We start from the raw sequence: 21172 nt of genomic DNA on the forward strand, positions 1-21172 counted from the left end.
GTCCTTATTTATTCTGATCTCTCCACCATGAGCTCTCGCTGTGTATAGTGCTTTTGTGTAGCAAGTGCTCCTTCCCTAGCCGTGTGGGGCTCCCTGCAGCAGGCAAGAACTCCATGCTGTCAGAATCGGGCAGAACGTGGAAATGAGTACTGGAGTGTCCAGCTTGGCTGTGTTATTGTTTCGCTGCTGTGTGCAGAAGCCATTTACTGGGGTTTAGTGCTGTCATTTGACTAGGAAGGGACCTCCAAGACAGGTGTGGTGGGCATGATTACTGGGTTTCTGGCATGTTCCTGCCAAGAATGCTAGGCAGGAGCCTGTGCTGTTCTGTTCTCTGCTTCCTAACAAATTAAAGATGGGTCACCACACGTTGGGCCTCTTGTCATTCATTTCTGGCCTAGACATCAGGAAAACACTGGGCCTAGGGATGGCGTGGGGTGGAGGGATGGGTGGGTGGGGCAGATGCGCCTTCAGGCCAAAGTCCAGGACTCCGGGGCGGCGCGGGTGTCCACAGCGTCTTTATCAAACTGGGAGCCCTATCACTGGGGTGGGGAAGGAATGTCGCGGGGCAGCAGTCGCTGCTACAATGGCAGCTCCAGCGCCGCGAGGGGGCCGCCCCCGGCTGCTGCAGCAGCGCGCTCCCGACCCGCGGGGCCGCGCCAAGTCTCCCGGGGGGCGGGGCGGGGCGGGGCACGCGCGACTCCCGCGCACGGATTCTTCTCGGGCCGCAGTACCGATCATCGAAGCGCCCCACCTAGCCTCCTCTAGGTCCTCAGGAAACGGTGACGCCGGTGGCGCTGCACTGGTGCTAGGGCCCGGGCACCGGCTACCATCTTTGGTGGTGAGCCGGGGAGGCGGTAGCTCCAGCAAGGCGTGCTGGGGTGTCGGGAGAGGTGGTGGGACTTTTTGACGTGGCGGAGGGGTCGAGAGGATACTGGGCTGCCGCCATCTTTGGTCCAGTGCGGCGGCGGCGGCGGCGGCAGCGGCTGCTGTGGTGCGAGGACGGGAGGAGGAGCCGAGCGGGCGCTGCTACCAAGGCCTGACCATGGACGAGGAATACGATGTGATCGTGCTGGGGACCGGTCTCACCGTAAGTACGGCCTCGGGTCTTGTGGCCCCGCTTCGTGCCTTCCCCGGTCCTTGAGATGATACAGCCTCTGGCCGACGAGGGCATCTTCCTATCATCTCCGTCCCACCTCTCCCCCTCCCCCGCCCAGTCCAGCCAGGCCTCGCAACATGGGCTCTGCTCGCTGCCGTGTCCAGTCTCTCCACTCTCTCGCTGCCAGCTCCTGCCCTCTCCCATCTGCTACCCCGTCCTGCCGGGGCGGAAAATGCATCACCACTCGACCTAATGCCCACCCAGTGTCACCCAGTCTTCATCACCCCCACCCATCACACTGTTCGTGTCCCCCCCGCCCCCGCTCCCCATTTATACTTACCTTAGTAGGGATGAAACACAGGAACCTGGGGTCAGGAGGCCTGGCCAGGTTGGGACTTCATCCTGCCTCCTAGCTGGCCTCTAAGAGCAGAAAAATCCAGGGAATGTTCCAGAAGAACTAGCATTGAGGGCAGTGACCACATTCCCACCACCCCACCCTGGTTTCCCATGGAGACCTCAGAGTGAGTGATATGTGCAGCTTTTGTCCTTGGACTAGGAACAGCGGCTAGTGAGGAGTGTTCATCCTCACCCTCCCCCCTGAGAGATGCCCAGATGCCCAGATGCCCCTGGCAAGGGTCTGGGGCTCCTGCCCTTTGAGGAAAGAACAGCCCAGTGTGGGATCTGAGGCTGCAAGTGCCTTTCTTCAGCTCCATTGTGGGTGTCCTCCACAGCCTGGAAAGGTCCGCTCTGTGGCTCACTGTGTCTTATCTGCCTTGTTCTGTGGCTGTTTTGGCATGTTGCTGACAGAATGCTGGCCTTGTGTCTGCCGGGCATCCTGTGTCCCTCCATTCTTGTTATTTCTGTGCTTAACAGGGTTAAAAATGCTGAAGCGTCGCTGCCAGCTTTAGGCAAGGCTGCAGCAACGGCGGTTGGTGGCTGGAAGGAGCTGTCCATTGTGGGAGGCTTGGGGTGGAGAACAGATCTGGGCAGCTGGTGGGAGTGCAGCCAGTGTCGTCACCGCCCTAGGAGTGCATCCTGTCGGGCATCATGTCTGTGAACGGGAAGAAGGTGCTGCACATGGACCGGAACCCCTACTATGGCGGTGAGAGCTCCTCCATCACGCCGCTGGAAGAGGTAAGGCCACCCACCCAGCCTGGCCCAGACTTCCCGGGCAGCGGGGGGAGCTAGGCCTTGAGATGTCTCCCGCCTCTCTCACACACTCTTGATTACAGTTATATAAGCGTTTTCAGTTGCTGGAGGGGCCCCCTGAGTCGATGGGCCGGGGCAGAGACTGGAACGTTGACCTGATCCCTAAATTTCTCATGGCCAATGGTGAGAGAGATCTGGGGGCGGGGGTGGGGCAGGGCGGTGGTGGTGGGAGGGAGGGACTGCTTGGGGAGGGGCCATCAGTGAGCTGTGCTGAGGGTGCCCCCACCACAGGGCAGCTGGTCAAGATGCTGCTCTACACGGAAGTGACTCGCTACCTGGACTTCAAAGTGGTGGAGGGCAGCTTTGTCTACAAGGGTGGCAAGATCTACAAGGTGCCGTCCACTGAGACCGAGGCCTTGGCTTCCAGTAAGTACAGCTCTCCTGAGCCAGTGGGTCGGGCGAGACATACATACTGGCCTGCTGGGGTGTGGCGAGATAGATGCCCACCCAAAGCTGGGCACCACTATGCCCAAGTTCCCGTTCCCCACATGGTAGCACACATCGCTGGCTTTCTTCCCTCTACTGCCGTGTCCCTCCCCTCCCAGTGGCTTGGGGGTTAGGGGGGGAAGGACAGTGCTTTGTAGAAGCCTTTGACAGGGGCCACAGTCACGTCGGCCAAGGAGAAGAGTGTGGTCAGGGCCCCATGGCGGAGTGCCAGCGTTCCAGCCTGCCCCCTCCTGCTTCCTTCTGCAGATCTGATGGGCATGTTTGAAAAACGGCGCTTCCGCAAGTTCCTGGTGTTTGTGGCAAACTTTGACGACAGTGACCCCAAGACCTTTGAGGGCGTTGACCCCCAGACCACCAGCATGCGTGACGTATACCGGAAGTTTGACCTGGGCCAGGATGTCATTGATTTTACTGGCCACGCACTGGCGCTCTACCGCACTGATGAGTGAGGGGAAGCTGGTGTAGCGGTGGTCCCTTTCCCAGCCCATACTCCTCCTGACACCTGTCCGCTGCCCCTCAGTCCACCAGCCCAGTCACAGGCTCACCTGTTGTTGCCTATCCGTCCCTCCCCTGCACCTGACCCCTGGATCCCCTGGGCCATTCAGGGTGGTGGGAAGACTGGTCCTTAGAGCATCTTCCCTGACTTCTGTCCCCCTAGCTACCTGGACCAACCCTGCCTTGAGACCATCAACCGCATCAAGTTGTACAGTGAGTCGCTGGCCCGGTATGGCAAGAGCCCATACCTATACCCGCTCTATGGCCTCGGGGAGCTGCCCCAGGGCTTTGCAAGGTGAGAATACGGCTTTTTGTAGTTGATACTAGCGAGTGGGACTGAGACCAAGACTAGAAATGGCCCCCTTGAAGGTTTCCTTAGTGGTTCTGTGCCGTTCCCTGTGATGTGGACACTGTAAGCTTTTTTCCACAAACCCAAGATGCCAGACACAGCAGGCGAGCCACACGAGAGGCCTTTATTTCCGCGAGAGAGGTAATGTGGGGTAGGGAGAAGGTGAGAGCAGAGAGAGAACAAAGCCTCGAGCTGGGTGTGGGGAGTGCCAGGTCAGGGTTGGTAGCTGCAGCCACAAGTGGACACCAAGGATAAACGCCTCGGGGGATGGGCGGAGTGCACAGTTTAAACCTGAAGGTCACTAAGTTTACTTAGGCGAGTGGGCCCTCAAGGGGTTGAAATCTAGGAGGCTGGGTAACCAGGTATTCAAGGGGACTGAGACCTGGAAGGTTTAAGGCAGTACTGGGTCAGCAGGCATTCCAGCCGGCACTGGGTCCAGGGTGGTGGGGTTAGTCTTACAGTCACTGTTGCAGCAAAACTAGGTGCAGTGCCTGGCGCTGGGACCGGGAAGTACCTTGATTTTGCTTCCCTGGGCTCCTTCGCATGGGGATGTTCTTTCATGCCACCCTTTGCAAAACATTCTGGGTGGAAGCTGCAGAGGAAGGAGCAGAAGACAGCAGTGACAGCGGGGATAAGCAGCCGGGGCGCTGTCAGCTGCCCGCCTGCCTGGGCAGTGGCAGGAGGCGGTAAGCAGACTTTGTTCCCGCTGCTCCTCGAGGGGCATTTCACCTTCACCCTCCTTGGCACAGATTGAGCGCCATCTACGGGGGCACATACATGCTGAACAAACCCGTGGACGATATCATCATGGAGAACGGCAAGGTGGTGGGCGTGAAGTCTGAGGGCGAGGTAAGCCCTGTCCAGGCAGTGGGGCCGTCACGGTTGGTGTGGGGCTCAGTCATTTTCAGGGCTTCTCCCAAGGGAGCCAGAGGCTCCTGCCACAGAGCGTTGGAGCCGAGGACTGTGGGTCCCCAGGCCGTCTGTGTAGCCATTGCTTTGGCGGGAGGTCCCCGTCAAAGGTCTTGTGCCTGGAGTCCGTGTTGTGCCACAGAAAGTTAAGCCATCGACTGCAGTGTCGGCATCCTGTATGAGCACTGGTTCAGGTCTGGCTGCTCTGCTAATGTAGCTGACACACCTGGGAAAGCAGCAGCAGCATGGCCTGAGGGCTTGGGCCCCTGCTTCCAGGTGGGAGACCAGATGGAGCTCCAGGCTCCTGCTTTGGATCTGGCTCAGCCCTAGCTGCTGTTGTCATGTGGGGAGTGAAGTAGTAGGTGGAAGATCTGTCTCTCTGCCTTTGAAATATGTAGATTTTTAAAAGATTTTTATTTATGTTTATTGGAAAGTCAGATATACATAGAGGAGGAGAGTCAGAGGAAGATCTTCCATCCGATGATTCACTCCCCAAGTGACCGCAATGGCCAGTGCAGCGCCAATCTGAAGCCAGGAGCCAGGAACTTCCTCCAGGTCTCCCACATGGGTGCAGGGTCCCGAGGCTTTGGGCCGTCCTCCACTGCTTTCCCAGACCATAGGCAGGAGCTGGATAGGAAGTGGAGCTGCCGGGATTAGAACCGGCACCCATATGGTATCCCTGCGCGTTCAGGGCGAGGACTTTAGCCACTAGGCCTTGCCGCCGGGCCCTGGAATAGATAGATAAATCTTTTTTTTTTTTTTTTTTTAAGATTTATTCATTTTATTACAGCCAGATATACAGAGAGGAGGAGAGACAGAGAGGAAGATCTTCCATCCGATGTTTCACTCCACAAGTGAGCCGCAACGGGCCGATGCGCGCCGATCCAAAGCCGGGAACCTGGAACCTCTTCCGGGTCTCCCACGCGGGTACAGTGTCCCAATGCATTGGGCCGTCCTCCACTGCTTTCCCAGGCCACAAGCAGGGAGCTGGATGGGAAGTGGAGCTGCCGGGATTAGAACCGGCGACCATATGGGATCCCGGGGCTTTCAAGGCGAGGACTTTAGCCGCTAGGCCACGCCGCCGGGCCCAGATAGATAAATCTTAAGAACAATCATAGCAACAAGAAAAGTCAAGTGCAGAAAGTGTTTCTGATCACAGCATCTCAGTAGGTGCTGCTCACCTCATTTGGGGGCTCATCTGCCCTGTTGTGAGGGGCCTACAGCAGTAAAGCCCTCGGTGCCTTTGCAGGTGGCCCGCTGCAAGCAGCTCATCTGTGACCCTAGCTACATCCCAGACCGTGTCCGCAAGGCTGGGCAGGTGATCCGCATCATCTGCATCCTCAGTCACCCCATCAGGAACACCAATGATGCCAATTCCTGCCAAATCATCATCCCCCAGAACCAGGTCAACAGGAAGTCAGGTAGGCCAGCTTGCACAGGACTTCCTCAAGCGTGTTCTCTTTGGGTTTGCTCACTGTCTCCTACCTGATTTCCCCTCCTCCCCCGAGAAGAAATGCGACCCCATGGCTGTCGCCACGATGGAGGGCCTTAGGGGTTGGATGCCTTGCTTTGAAGCTCCCATGATGCCAGGCCACAGTGCCATGTACCCGCTGGGTGCCTTTGTTCTGCGTGGTGCTGCCTATGGCCCACACTAATGGGACACTTGCTGTGGCCAGACATCTACGTGTGCATGATCTCCTACGCACACAACGTAGCTGCGCAGGGCAAGTACATCGCCATCGCCAGCACCACAGTGGAGACTGCGGAGCCCGAAAAGGAGGTTGAACCAGCACTGGAGCTGCTGGAGCCCATTGACCAGAAGTAAGGGCCGGGGCTGAGCCCGGGCGCGGGGGAAGCAGCAGGCAGAGTAAGGCCTGTTGTGAGCCTGTCTCTCCCTCCTAGGTTTGTGGCCATCAGTGACTTGTACGAGCCTATTGACGATGGTTCCGAGAGCCAGGTAAGCAGCCTGTTCTGCCCCGCTTCCAGGCTGCCCACCAGGGCCCCTGCCTGCTGGGTCTGAGGCCATGGACTCTGACTCTTCACAGGTGTTCTGTTCCTGCTCCTATGATGCCACCACACACTTTGAAACAACCTGCAATGACATTAAAGACATCTACAAGCGCATGGCTGGCTCGGCCTTCGACTTTGAGAACATGAAGCGCAAACAGAATGACGTGTTCGGAGAAGCTGACCAGTGATTGCAGACCCCTCCTACCCCCTCTGCCTCCCCCAGCCTGGGGGCGTGGTACGGGCGGGCACCCCATGTCCAGTACCCTCTGCTTTCCCCACTACATTCCTGTTCTCCACCTAGTTGATTCACTGACCAAATCCTTAACCTAGTGATGGTTTTGGATAGCGTTTCTCTTTGGGCCCTCCCTTAGCCTAGGACAAGAGTGTGCGTCCTCTCTGTGTGTGCCTCCTCCCCGGCCCCGATTCCTCTGCTCTTGTTTGGGAACAATGTGGAGGACAAGCCTTTGGAGGTGCCCCCTGCCTCCCGCCCCACCAACTCATTCATGTGTTGGAAAGAAGGGGTCTTCCCAGCATACAGTGGCATTCCTCTTCCCCATAATTTATTCTAATTTATTAACTGGAACCCATCCCACCACCGCCTGCTGGCATAGCCGGGGTGGGGCAGGGGGGAGCTCTTCCTGCCCTCCTGCCCTCCCCAGTCCTGACCCAGCCTGGGGAGCTGGGCAGACTCCAGCGTGGCCCCAGTGGACTTTGCTCTTTGCTTCCTCTTTGTGTTTGTACTGAAAGCAGGAGGTGGACAGTGGATGTACAGCCCAGTGCTGGGAAGCCCTGACCTTGCAGTCAATGTGTTCCTTCCACAACCTCTAGCGTCTCACAGCAAACCAAGCCTCCCAATAAAGCCGTGTTCAGACCCGAGCCTGTGTCTGGGCGGTGCTTTCCCGCGTGGCAGCGCTGTGGCGCCCTGCGTCAGGGTCTGACTATAAATCATAATTGCTCAAATCAGAGTGTTACAGGGCAGACAGGTCCGGCTGACCTGTTCAAGGCTCCCTCAGCTACTGGCTGCGCCGGGCAGCAGGATACATCCCCGAGGCACAGTGCCTCCTTGCGTAGTGGAGCCCAGTCTTGGGGGTAGGAGTCAAAAGTGCCAAGTAGGATGGGGAGCTGGGAGAAACGCACCCTTGACGTCAGGCAGGGAGGAGGAGGGCTGCGGTGTTTCGCCGTGCGTCCGGGTGCACAGCAAGTAAGTGGAGGGTGAGCTTAGGGCCGGGGTTAACGAGGAGACGCAGGGAGCCAAGGTCTCCAGCCCCGCCGCCAGCGAGGGGAAGGCAAAGGTGTAGGACTACAGTGGCCCCTGGGGGCGGGAACCCAGCGGGGAAAAGCAGTCTGGGCGGGGCCCGGCGGGCGGCGATCACGTGCCGGGGGCGGGGCAGTACGCCCGCGCCGTCTCCTGTGCCTGACGTCACGCGTCAGCTGACTGCCGCCGCCGTCGCCGTCGCCGTCGTCGCGTTCAGCAGGAACTCTACAGCCACTGCTGAGACTCAACCGGGCTGCTGTCACTGCGGCCGCCATGGCGCAGTACAAGGGCGCCGCAAGCGAGGCGGGCCGCGCCATGCACCTGATGAAGAAGCGAGAGAAGCAGCGCGAGCAAATGGAACAGATGAAGCAGCGGATAGCAGAGGTGCGAGCCAGGGCGCCTTGGAGCCTGCACGCTGCCCGGGCCCTCTGGCGGCCGCGTGCGACGCTCGGGCCCTGGGAAACCCTGGGGTGGCGCGCTCGGAGCTCTCAACGGGCTCTGCGTCGGGGGCGGGGCCATTCTTTGCTCCAGCTGAGCACCAAAGGACCCGACAGCTGTCATCTGTAAAATGGGTCCAGAATCAGGGCTCGGCGTGAGGCCGAGCCCACTGGCTGGTGGCAAGCCTCCAGGTTGTGTTGGTGGTGGGGGTGTGGACCAGCACGGCTCTCACCGCACCCCTTCAGCACAGTGCACCCTGACCCGCTTCTCTCTGTCGTGGGTCCCAAGCAGGTCTCCACACCGACCCTTCGTACGCTCAAAAAAGGCCAGGAAAACTCAGGTTCCAGAAGTCCGCACACTGCTTCAGCCAGGGGCCACTTAGAGTGGCTGGGCTTCAGAGGCGCACCGACCCATTGTCGTTGGGTCCTCCTGCTGCCTCGCTGACAACAAACTCGGGGACAGGGACACCCTGTCCACCACCCTTGCAGACCCCAGAGATATGTTGGTTGCACTGACTGGGCTTGGGGCTTCAGTGAAGCTGTTGACCGTGTCCAGGCTCAGGAGAGAGGATAGCCATGCTGGGACGCTCCTGGCTCCTGGCTCCTGGCTGGGTCACTTGACTATTCCTCTGTGCTTGAGTCTAAAATAAGCCAACGCCAAGCAGGGCCTTGATCTGAGGGTGCAGAGGGAGCACTGGTCCCCAGCAGCATAGCTGGAGGCCCCCGCTGCACAGGGAGCAGAGACGACTGCTCTGTGGGGGCTGCTTTAGCACCGGAAGCCAGCCGCCCGTTCCCTGCATGCTCACAGGCCCTTCTATCAACAGTGCAAAGCGGACATGTATGTCTTTTGCAAGGTTGCTTTACAGTGAATTGAGGGTCAGGTCTGCCAAGCTCCTGCCCCTGGAGGCCGTGTATCGGTTCCGGGGCGGGGGCTGGCACTCAGTGCACTCTCCTCCTGGGCAGGAGAACATAATGAAATCCAACATTGACAAGAAGTTCTCTGCACACTATGACGCTGTGGAAGCAGAGCTCAAGTCCAGCACCGTGGGTGAGCAGGGCGCAGGGGCCTCCTGTCCCAAGCGGGGGCCGCTGCCTGCGGGGTTCACCGCTGCCCCTGCCATGTCCTTGCTTCACAGGTCTCGTGACCCTGAATGACATGAAGGCCAAGCAGGAGGCCCTCGTGAAGGAGCGGGAGAAGCAGCTGGCCAAGAAGGAGCAGTCGAAGGAGCTGCAGCTGTGTGTGCCCCGCTGAACACAAAGGGGAGTGGGGCTGGGGGCAGGGACCCCAAGGGGCCCCTTGGGACATGATGGCCCCTGCCCCTCCTGCCAGGAAGCTGGAGAAGCTGCGAGAGAAGGAGCGCAAGAAGGAAGCCAAGCGCAAGATCTCCAGTCTCTCCTTTACCCTGGAGGAGGAGGAGGAGGGCCGGGAGGAAGACGAGGCAGCCATGGATGAGGAGGATCTGGAGAGGGAAGGTGAGAGGGGCCTGCGGCTGCAGGGTGGCCTCCTCCCCGAGCCTTGTCCTGTGTTCCCGGCTGTGGAAAGGGCGAATGTAGCCGTGGTGCCACCCCCACTGTAAACACCACACCACTTTTCAGCTACTTTCTTTTCTACGTTTTTGTTTTTTCAAAGTATTTATTTAGCTGAAAGAGTTGCAGAGCATGCTGGAGAAACTGACCTTTTGTCTGCTGCTTCACTCTGCAGATAGCCACAGTGGCCACGAGCTTCATCCGAGGCTGCTGTGCAGGTGGTTCATCTTGTGGCGCTTTGCCCAGGCCATTAGCAGTGAACTTGATTGGAAGTGGAGCAGCCTGGACATAAACTGGTGTATATATGGAATACTGACTTTGCAGGTGGCAGTTTCTGCAATACAATCCACCGCTGTACCTTTTATTTAAAAAACTTTTTTTAAAAGATATTTTATTTACTTATTTTTATTGGAAAGGCAAATTTACAGAGAGAAGGAGAGAGAGAAAGAGCGAGCCTCCATCTGATGATTCACTCCCCAAGTGACCACAGTGGCCAGAGCTGAGTCGATCAAAAGCCAGGAGGAGCCAGGAGCCTCCTCTGGGTCTCCCACACAGGTGCAGGGTCCCACAGCTTTGGGCCGTCCTCGACTGCGTTCCCAGGCCACAAGCAGGGAGCTGGATGGAAAGTGGAGCTGCTGGGACTAGAACCAGTGCCCACATGGGATCCCAGGCATGCAAGGCGAGAACTTTAGTTGCTAGGCCACTGCGCCAGGCCCAGCCAGGAGCTGCTTCTGGGTCTTCCGGTTTGGGCCATCTTTCACTGCTTTCCCAGACCATAAGCCAGGAGCTGGTCCGGAAGGGGAGCAGCCAGGACAGGAACCATCGCCCATATGGGATGCTGGTATAAGCACTTGAATCATTGCATCAGACCCAGATTTATTTTTAATTTACTTGAAAGGCAAAGTCAGGAGGAGAGGCAGAGGATGAGAGAATGCCAGAGAGAGGTCTGCCTTCCATCCTGCTGCATTAGTCCCCAAACGGTCAGAGCAGGGCCAGGCTCCTTGAGTTTCTTCTGGGTCTCCCACATGGGTGCAGGGATCCAAGCACTTAGCTCATTCTCCACTGCTTTCCCAGGTGCATCGGCAGGAAGTGGGATCAGAAGTGTAGCAGCTGTGTCTTGAATCTGTCCATTTTGCATGCCAGCATTGCAGACAGAAGCTTAAGTTGCTACACCCCAGCAGCAGCCCCATCTATACCTGTATTTAAGGCTCAGTGTCACAGTCTCGCTCATGGCTCTGGGCAAGGACACATAGAGAAGACAAGTAGCCACTGAGGAAGGCTCTAGAGGTCGCCATTCACTAGTGCCCCGTGGGACAGACTGCAGAGGGTCGGGGACGATGTAGAGCGGGCTGGCTGGCCAGTGGGCGGTGATGAACATGATTGCGTCTGCCCTGCCAGTATGGCGGTAGTCATGAGGCTCAGGGCACATGGTGGCAACTGAACTGGGCCTGAAAGCTGAGGAATTTCACTGGGGGGCGAGGGGTGAAGCATGTGGACAGTGCACAATTACCAAGGGGGAGCCAAGAGGAAAGCCACCTGCGTGTTTTAGGAGCCATAATAAAACAGAAAAGGAAGCAAGTGTGATTTTGGTAGCAGGTTTTATTTAATAGGTTTTATATAGTGGCTATCTAAAATATAGCCATGGTGGCATGTGGCCCTGGCTGCATGCTGGGGTCCCAGTGCTGTGTGGGCAAGGTGCAGGCCTGGGGCAAGGTGGGCGTCACCACAGGGTTATAAACACTGCTAGGCGGGCTCGGCTCGCTCTGGGTTTCATTCCTAGAGGCCTGGGAACCGGATCACAGTGTCTTTTGTTTTGTTTTAAAGGTTTATTTATTTTTATTGGAAAGGCAGATTTACAGAGAGGAAGATCCTCCGTCCAGTGATTCACTCCCCAAGTGGCCGCAACGACCGGCACTGCGCCGATCCGAAGCCGGTGTGTGACTGAGTATCAGTGTCAGGAGCTTCCTCCGGGTCTCCCGCAGGAGGGAGCTGGATAGGAAGCGGGGCTGCCAGGACATGAACTGCCACCCTTATGGAGTCCCAGCACTGCAAGGAGATGATTAGCGAGTTTGCTGTTGTGCCGGGCCCAATGTGTCTTTTTTGTTTGTTTGTTTTCAAGTGAAAACTCTCACTGTGATTCTTAAGATTTATTTATTTACTTGAAAGCAGAGTTAGAGAGAAAGCCTCCATCTGCTGGTTCAGTGGTTTGCTGGGCCAGGCTGCAGCCAGGAGCCAGAAACTTCAGATCTCCCATGTGGGTGCAGGGTGCAGGCCCTTGTCTACCAGCGCTTTCCCCGCTATATACAGGAAGCTGGGCGGGAAATGTGGCAGCTTAATGCTAATGCCGTAGATGGTGGCTTTATCCACTACGCCACAGCACCATCCCCAATTTTTGTTTGTTTATATTATTTATTTGTTAAGTGGAATAACCGAATATTCCATCCACTGGCTCACTACACAGCTGGATGCGATGGTTGGGGCTATGCCAGCCTAAAGCCAAGAATCAGGAACTCGATCCGAGTCTCCCACCTGGTTCAGGGGCCCAAGTACCCGAGCCATCCTCTGCTTTTTTCCTAGGCTATCTGCAGGGAGCGGGATCAGAAGTGGAACAGCTGGGATTCGAACTTGTGCCCATATAGGAAGTCAGCACCACAGGTGGTGGCTTAATGTGCTGTGTCACAGCCCCTTCCTGTGAATGTAATGCGCAGCAGGCTCTGGAATCTGCTGGAGCGTCTGGCTGAAGAACTTCTGACTGCCTTGTAGATCACTGGTTTGCTAAGTGTATTACAGGGAGCCTGCGAAGCCAGGAGGCTAGCAAAGCTTTTTCCTAGAATAATGCTGATAGTCTTCACTTCCTTTTGCTCCAGAGGTCACCACGAAGAAGAGGAAGTTAGGGAAGAATCCAGATGTGGACACGAGCTTCTTGCCTGATCGAGACCGCGAGGTGAAGGCTGCCTGGTCCCAGCCCTGACCTTGACCCACTCCCCATCCCAGCCCTGGCTGAGGCTCTGGGGGAGCAGCACCGGGCCTCACGCCTGGACTGCTTTCCTGTCTTAGGAGGAGGAGAACCGACTCCGGGAAGAGTTGCGGCAGGAGTGGGAAGCCAAGCAGGAGAAGATCAAGAGTAAGTGCCCGGGCCAGGGGCCGCGGTAGGCGGGTCTGCGGCCCAGACTGGCTCTCGGCCCGCAGTGCCCTGAGCAGTGGACCGAGTCCTGAGGAAACTTCGGGGATGGGTGTGTGGGGACGCCTGGACGTGGAGGCCAAGAGGCACGTATGCTTTGCAGGTGAGGAGATTGAAATCACCTTCAGTTACTGGGATGGCTCTGGGCACCGGCGCACAGTCAAGGTGGGCAGCTGGGCTCGGTGGCCCTTGGCTTTGGCAGAAGGAGCTTCTTGGCTTTGCAGTCTCCCTACATACTCCACCAGGATCCGGAGGGCGGCTGGCTGCGGCTGAGGCTGAGGGCCTGAGCCGCAGTCCCTGGAGAGCCCTTCCTCAGGGCTTCTGTATTGCTACCAAGCCCTTGACTTAACTGCTGGCGTCTCTTGCAGATGAAGAAGGGCAACACGATGCAGCAGTTCCTGCAGAAAGCCCTCGAGATCTTGCGGAGGGACTTCAGTGAGCTCAGGTGAGCCGTGTGTGAGTGTGTGTGCAGGGACCTATAGCATCAGCACTCCCTAGCCTGGCTTGTTCCTGCTTTTCCGGCAGTGGCCCCTGTGTGCCAGCCCTGGCTCTGCTCCCTCCCAGTAGAGGTGCCACCTGCCCACCTGCCCATGCATCCCCTCCCTCTTGTCCTCAGGTCAGCAGGCGTGGAACAGCTCATGTACATCAAGGAGGATCTGATCATCCCCCATGTGAGTCCCTGGGCCCAGGCCCACGTGGGGAGGCAGTGGGGGCTGGAGTCCGGCCTGCAGGCCAGCACTGTCTGTCCTTGACTCCTAGCATCACAGCTTCTATGACTTCATTGTAACCAAGGCCCGAGGAAAGAGTGGTGAGTGCTCTGGCCCTAGCTGTTGCCTGCTTCTGGTGCCCGGGTGCGGGGAGGCTGTGGGAGGCTGCAGCACGTGCGTCCCGCTGTAGGGCCGCTCTTTAACTTCGACGTGCATGATGACGTGCGGCTGCTCAGTGACGCCACCGTGGAGAAGGATGAGGTATGTGCCGTGGGGGCTGGGTCCCATGCCTGGGCCGATGTCCGTGGGGCCGGGCGGGCAGGTGTCAGCCCGTGTGTGTCCTCCCCAGTCGCACGCGGGCAAGGTGGTGCTGAGGAGCTGGTACGAGAAGAACAAGCACATCTTCCCTGCCAGCCGCTGGGAGCCCTATGACCCCGAGAAGAAGTGGGACAAGTACACGGTGAGGAGCTGGGGCCAGGCTGGCAGGCGTGGGCGGGACTCAGCGGCCGGGCAGACTTGTCACAGCAGTGTCCTTCCGTGCTCCCGCACCCGCCTTGTCCTCGCACCAGATCCGCTGAGTGTCCGGGAGGCTGTGAGGCGTCAGCTGCCCTGGACCGCCGCAGGCCACTCCTGCATCTTCATAGCTCCCGACCCCCCTGCCCTCATCCCCTTCCTTTCCTGTTCCAATAAACAAGTTCACCCACCCTTGGAGCACTGCGTTGTGGGGAGGCCTGTTTGCTTCAGGAAGCTCATTCACCGAACGAAATTCCAGTGCGGTCCAGGCCGCAGCCACCTGGCCTACTTAGTTCCACTGCAGTGCCAACTATGGCAGAAAGTGTGTTTGGCAGTACGGGCAGCATAGTGGAGGGGGAACAGGAGAAGCACACGTGTGTGCAAGGGAAGGCTCAGCTGCCCCTATGGGCACATGCATTCCTGCAGCATCTGTGTGGCACTGGCACTCTGCTCGGGCTGTGATGCTGTTGCTGTCGGCTGCTGTGAGTTCCCGGTGATCACTACTTACACTCTGTGGCCAGTCCTGCTCTGTTGCGTGGGGCCACTTGCAGTGACAGTCCAGGCACTGGAGGCAGGTTCGTGGGTTCTGAGCTCCCAGCGTCAGCAGCCGTAGCCCTTCACGTGGCACCACAGCAGTGCAGGGGTGAGCCGAGGCCTGGCTCCGGGAGGCTGAGGAAGCTGGGCTCGTCGTGTGCTCCCAGCCCTCCTCCCTGTCGCTTGTGGCCAAGCAGGAAGCAGGGAGAAGAGGCAGCTGAGGTGAATGATGGGCAGCACACTAGCTCACCTCTGGCCAGCGTGCAGAGCTGATGGCAGTGGCCAGTGGGCTGGCTTGAGGCAGAAGACCTGCTTCCCATTCAGCCATGGCCGAAAGTCCTGACTGGCAGTGAGGTGCTCTTGGGTTCTCGGCACTGTGGCTGGCATGGGCCATGTGGGATTCTAGGGAGGACAGAGGAGGTAGAGTAGGTCAGGGTGCTTTGGGGGCACGGTAGGGAGGGGCATAGGAGCTAGCCTGTTGGGCTCCCAGGAGCTGTGGGTTCACGCGCTGCTCTGTGCCAAGCCCATTGTGCTCTTTGAGAAGCCACCGGAAGAGGTGACACACCCTGTAGCCTCTGGAGCATCAGCACCTTGTGGCTAGTCTCAGTCCCTGGAGCGCAGCTGGTGGGAGTGGAGGGAGCCTTATGTGGTCTAGGCCAGGGAAGGAGACACGCATCGTTAGCTAGAAAAGCCTTCCAAGGCAGAGGTACTCCCTGTCTAGCTGGCGGCTGAGGAGGCGAGGTAGGTGAGTTCTGGGACACTGTGGGCTGGCTTGTTTCACATCTGCTTGGAGTCCTTGGGGACCTGCGGTCCATGTGAATGTGGAGTTCGGAAGAGAGCTGGGCACCGCCTCTGCCCCCAACTGGCTCCTTACTGGCTTGCTCCTGTAGGCAAAGACGGGGTATGGGAATCCACACGGTGCTTCAACTGGTTTGCCCCTACCTCTACATCTTGCCACATACTGCCAGCCAACAGTATAGCCACCCAGCCCACATGCCTGGTCACTGGCTGCGCTCGCAGAACAGCTCGCTCTGTCTTCAGCGGCCTTACCTAGGCCCTGAGCCAGTGTGCTGGCCCCAGTAGGGGGTGCCTGCTGAGCAGTGTGGGAGCTGCGGTACCTCTGTGTGGCATTTGCCTTTTAATTTATAGTTTTAATTTTTCAAATGCAAAAATTGACATTACCAAATCAGCTGGGACTAGTGTGGCTTAAGGGGTTAAACTACTGTATATAACGCAACATTTTGTGTGAACAGTAATTCAAGTGCCAGCTGCCCAATTCTTTTTTTTTTTTAAAGATTTATTTATTTCATTACAAAGTCAGATATACAGAGAGGAGAGACAGAGAGGAAGATCTTCCGTCCGATGATTCACTCCCCAAGTGAGCCGCAACGGGCCGGTGCGCGCTGATCCGATGCCGGGAACCTGGAACCTCTTCCGGGTTTCCCACGCGGGTGCAGGGTCCCAAGGCTTTGGGCCGTCCTCCACTGCTTTCCCAGGCCACAAGCAGGGAGCTGGATGGGAAGTGGAGCTGCCGGGATTAGAACCGGCGCCCATATGGGATCCCGGGGCATTCAAGGCGAGGACTTAAGCCGCTAGGCCATGCCGCCGGGCCCCTGCTGCCCAATTCTAATCCAGCATCCTGACAATGCACCTGGGGAAGCAGTGGCTGATGGTCCAAGTGCGTTGGTCCTTGCCACTACCTAGGGGACCAAGCTGGAGTTCCAGGCTTCCTCCTGGCTTTAGCCTGGTCCCACCCTGGTAGGTGTGGGGCATTTAGGGGTTGAATCAGAAAATAGAAGACCACTTCATCCCTCCCTTTCTCCTTCATTCTAGTTTTCAAATATATATATATATATATATTTTTTTTTAAATTTGCTCATTTTATATCAATCAGTTTATTTTATTTATAGATTTTCATTTTACTTTTATTACAAAGTCAGATATACAGAGAGGAGGAGAGACAGAGAGGAAGTGGAGCTGCTGGGATTAGAACCGGTGACCATATGGGATCCTGGCGAGGACCTTAGCCACTAGGCCACGCCACCAGGCCCATAAATATATATTTTTAAATACCCCAAATTAGCCATTAACCAGCTCAATTCCAACTAGAACATTTATGGGCTGTACAATTCACCTGTGTGACCTGTTCTCAATGTTTTCATCACCCCAAGCTCACAACAATGTCCCCATTCCTTCTGCTCTAAGTTCCTGGAGGTTGCAAATGTATGGTGTTTATGGATTTAATTGTGGCCAGGACTTTAGCCACTGTGCCATCCCTCTGGACCCCTCCTATATTCTTAATTTCTGATATATCAGCTTTCATTTGATTCATTTTCTGTGTGACCTGTTCCTTAAATTTCGTGAACTCCTTGTTGTTACGAAGCTTTATAATATGTGGTTTGAATTCTGTATCCCCCATTTTCTCGATGTCTTCCTCAGTTAACTCTGAGGTTGGCATTGGGTTTTGCTCCTTTGCAGGGGAGTCTTCAGTAATATTCATTGTGCCTCTGTCTCCTCTTTTGCTCTTTGCCATTGTACTTCTGGTTAGCAGATTCTTTTCCTTGGGGCAGGTTTCTGAGCTCTGTCACCCACAGGTCTACAGTTTGATTTTACTTATTGCGGTTGGTACACAACTCTTTGTTTGCAGTCACTTGTGCCACTAACTCCAGTAAGTTCCAGGTCTGGGTTCTTATGCTAGATTTCCACCGTGGTCTCCACAGCCCCAGCTCCTGGCTCACCACTCTCCACCTCCTGTGATACCGTGCTGAGGCTGCACTGTTGTCTCTGCAACCTTTCTCCCACTTCCTGTTAGAGCAGTTCCCAGGATTATGGAGACAATAGGAGTTCTATATGGCTAGGTTGTTGGCTGTTAGGTCTGAGGGTTACACGGACCTATTTTGACCCATATGATACCATAGTCGGTATTATTTTCCCTGTCGGACCAGTGCAATGCACTGAGCTCAGTAGGTTCACTCCCAGCTCAGTGCATGCACAACTCACTATTGTCCCTGCAGTCTTAAATTATTTGTCACACTGTAAGAAATGGCACCTGACGTACCACTACTAGAGTTCTTGATCTGCTGACCATCAGGTCTGAGGGCTACCCACACCTATCTTGGGTGGAACCTGTAGGATGTCACATTGTTGCAGTTCACTGAGCCAGAAATGAGTTCACTCCCAGCTCAGTGCATGCTGGGTCCTTTCCCTAACCCTTGCCTGCCTGTACAAAATGGTGCCCCATTCGGCTCTAAAGAGAGGACTGGACTGTTCTTGCACTGCCCCTCTGGGATCTGCTGCTCTGTCTCTGCTCCTGGTCAAATGTAACAGCCCAGCAGGACGGGCAGTTCTTTGTCTGGGTTCACCTCCTGAGCTCCCAGTCAATGCCCCTCCCCACCTGGTTGCTGGTGGAGTCCGGCTGCTGTGGAGTTCAGATTGCCGTTCACTGCATGCCGCTGGAGTATCGGTCACTGCAACACTGCACCGTTGTGTCCATGACTTTCCCATGTCTGTCAGTCTCCAGGTGCCCCTCTGCTGTTGTTCTGTCCTCTGCTATTTCTTGGAATGTGCCCTCTCTGCTTCACACTGGCTAATGTTTCTCCATCCGTTTAAACGTGTGCTTACCCTATTCCACCATCTTGATTCTCCCAAAAAAGAACACTTTTAAAGATGTTTAGTGGAAAGACAGACTTACAGACAGAAGGAAGGCACAGAGAGATCTTCCATCCGCTGGCTCACGCCACAAGTGCCTGCAGTTTCCAGAGCTGAGCAGATCCAAAGCCAGAAGCCTGGAGCTTTCTCTGGGTCTCCCACATGGGTGTAGGAGCCCAAGAACTTGGGCCATCCTCTGCTGCTTTCCCAGGCCACAAGCAGGGAGCTGGATGGGCAGTGGAGCAGCCGGGACATGAATTGGTTGTCATATGGGATCCTGGAACATGCAAGGTGAGGATCTAGTCAATGGGCCCAAAGAACACATTTTTTAAAAAATTATCTATTTACTTGAAAATCAAGTTACAGAAAGACAGCAAGAAAAGTTTTCATCTGCTGGTTCACTCCCCAAATGACCTTCAACTGCCAGATCTGAACCAATCGGAAGCCAGCAGATGTTTCCAATTCTCCCATGTAAATGCAGGGGCCCAATGGTGCTTTCTCAGGTCATTAGCAGGCAGCTGGGTCAGAGGTGGAGCAGTTGGGATTTACGCCGGGATTCATAGGGGCTGCCAGCGTGGTAGGTGGTGGCTTTATGCACTGTGTCACAGCGTTGGTTCCTAGTTTCAAAATTTATTGTAAAGCTAGAGATGAAGACCAGTGGCATGAATGTAAGGATGTACACACAGAACTCGGGGGAGTGCAATGAGAGCTCAGAGACAAACACAGCTGGCTGAAGGCGGTGGCTATTCTCAGAGATGGCCAGGAGCCTGTGGCATGGAACTGCCAAAGAACAGCTAGACATGGACTCGAACCCTAAGCTCATGTGTGTATTATTCAAAATGGATCAGAGATCTAAATTTAAGATTTAATATTGTGAGGATTTTAGATGTGGACCTAGGTATGCATCATTGTACTTCAGATTAAGTAGGGATTTTATTACACATAACTACAAGAGCACGAACTAGTGGAAGTGGTGATGTGCTACAGTGGGTTAAGCTGCCACCTGGTTTGCCGCCATCCCATATGTGCCCATTCTGGTCCTGGCTGCTCAACTTCCCATCCAGCTCTCTGGTTATAGCCTGGGAAAGCAGGAGAAGATGGATCAAGTGCTTGGGCTCTTGCACCTGTGTGGAAGATCCAGCAGAAACTTCTGGCCCTAGATTGGCTCAGCTCTGGCCATTGTGACTGGGGAATGAACTAGTGGATGGAAGATCTCTCTCTCTGTAATTCTGCCTTTCAAGTAAATATATCTTGAACAAAAAAGAAAGTGCCAATTGTATGATAATGTGCAAAGATGGTCAACACCATTAGTCATCAAGGAAATGAGAAGTACAAGAAGTATCTGAGCATGTGGGAAACTGGAATCCTCACATGCTGTTGGTAGGCAAAGGTAGAAGCCACGAGAATGTAGACCGTTAGATAAAATGTAGTCTATGCTTGAAACGCATTGCTTTTGGGTAAAAATTCATTATTTACTTAATTGAAAGGAAAAGTAAGAGCGACTCTCCATTCACTCTTCATTCCCCAAGTAGCTGTAATAGCTGGGGCTGGACCAGGTCAAAGCTAAAAAACAGGAGCTCCTTTGGGGTGTCCCCTACGGGTGCCGGGGCCCAAGCGCTTGGACCACCCTCTGCTGTCTTTTCAGGTGAATTTGCCAGACTGTTGGGCTGGAAGTAGTGTAGCTGGGACTGGAACTGCTGGGCTAAGGTGGTATGTAGCATAAAGTAGGCATTACACATGGTGGCTTAACGTGTTATGCCTCACATGTCAGCCTCAATTCAATGAAATATTATTTTGTCTTTAAAAGAAATTAATTTTTGGCCCCAGTGCAGCAGCCTAGTGGCTAAAGTTCTCGCCTTGCATGCCTGGGATCCCATATTGGCAGCAGTTCATGTTTTGGAGGCTCCACTTCCCATCCAGCTCCCTGCTTGTGGCCTGGGAAAGCAGTCGAGGACGGCCCAAAGCCTTGGGACCCTGCACCCGCGTGGGAGACCCGGAAGAAGCTCCTGGCTCCTGGCTTCAGATTGGCGCAGCACCAGCTGTTGCAGCTGCTTGGGAAGTGAATCATTGGACGGAAGATCTTCCTCTCTTTCCTCCTCTCTGTATATCTGACTTTCCACTAAAAATAAATAAACCTTAAAATACTGCAAAGTGCAGTCAGTCAGCAAAAGGGCCGTGCATACTTTGTGACTGCATTTATTTGAGATGTGCAGAACAGAGCAGCTTCTAGCCAGTAGCTGCATGAAGTGCTTGCCAGGAGCCATGGAGCGGGAAGGTTTACTGGTTCTGAATTTCTTTTTGCATTGATAGTAATGTTCTAGTATTAGATACTAGGCATGGTTGCATGTGCTTGCTATTGAGTTATACATTTCCAATGGGCGACATGTGCTAGGCAAACTGTATAGCAATAAAACTGTTTACAGAAAAAGGAGGAAAGAAATCAAGGGAGCAAAAGCCCCGCTGTACCGGGTTCCCGCGGTCAACTGGGGAAGGGTCCAGTTGTAAATGCCAGCAGCCCGGTCCGTGTGCGGAGAGAGAGAGCCCTAAGCTAGGAACGTGCGGGTCGGGCTGATATGCAGCAGGCGTACCAGCACTGGGGACAGCGAGGCAGCAGGTGGCCCCGAGCACGCCACGGATCGGCGGGACAGGGTGGCCGCGCGCCCCAGGCCCAAGGGGGTGTGGCGCGGGCGCGCACAGGTTCCAGGATTGCCCAAGGCAGCGGGCGGGGGACTGTGTGTGGGGGGGATTGGAAGGCTCGTACTGTCGACGTGGCCTTTAAGCAAAGGGGATGGGCTCCTCGGGTGAGGAGCCCGGGAGGCCTGTGGGGGCTGGCGCTGCGTTCTCTGTGCGCAACG

General features: G+C 55.8%; 2 protein-coding genes across 2 annotated transcripts; both read left to right on the top strand.

Annotated features, from left to right (window-relative positions):
• Positions 1 to 943: 943 nt before the first annotated feature.
• Positions 944 to 7284, top strand: GDI1 (GDP dissociation inhibitor 1). Its single transcript, XM_004598873.4, has 11 exons — positions 944 to 1087; positions 2123 to 2230; positions 2329 to 2428; positions 2537 to 2671; positions 2999 to 3197; positions 3411 to 3542; positions 4346 to 4445; positions 5755 to 5926; positions 6182 to 6326; positions 6408 to 6462; positions 6551 to 7284. The coding sequence occupies exons 1-11, from the start codon at positions 1043 to 1045 to the stop codon at positions 6701 to 6703; spliced, it is 1344 nt and encodes a 447-aa protein (XP_004598930.2). The 5' UTR covers positions 944 to 1042; the 3' UTR covers positions 6704 to 7284.
• A 685-nt stretch (positions 7285 to 7969) lies between these two features.
• On the top strand, positions 7970 to 14299 carry FAM50A (family with sequence similarity 50 member A). Its single transcript, XM_004598875.3, has 13 exons — positions 7970 to 8154; positions 9171 to 9255; positions 9344 to 9443; positions 9538 to 9680; positions 12602 to 12678; positions 12792 to 12858; positions 13019 to 13080; positions 13284 to 13360; positions 13532 to 13586; positions 13675 to 13723; positions 13813 to 13883; positions 13972 to 14082; positions 14192 to 14299. The coding sequence occupies exons 1-13, from the start codon at positions 8044 to 8046 to the stop codon at positions 14198 to 14200; spliced, it is 1017 nt and encodes a 338-aa protein (XP_004598932.2). The 5' UTR covers positions 7970 to 8043; the 3' UTR covers positions 14201 to 14299.
• Positions 14300 to 21172: the final 6873 nt, after the last annotated feature.

This window comes from Ochotona princeps, chromosome X (assembly GCF_030435755.1).
Source record: "Ochotona princeps isolate mOchPri1 chromosome X, mOchPri1.hap1, whole genome shotgun sequence".
NCBI lineage: Eukaryota > Metazoa > Chordata > Mammalia > Lagomorpha > Ochotonidae > Ochotona > Ochotona princeps.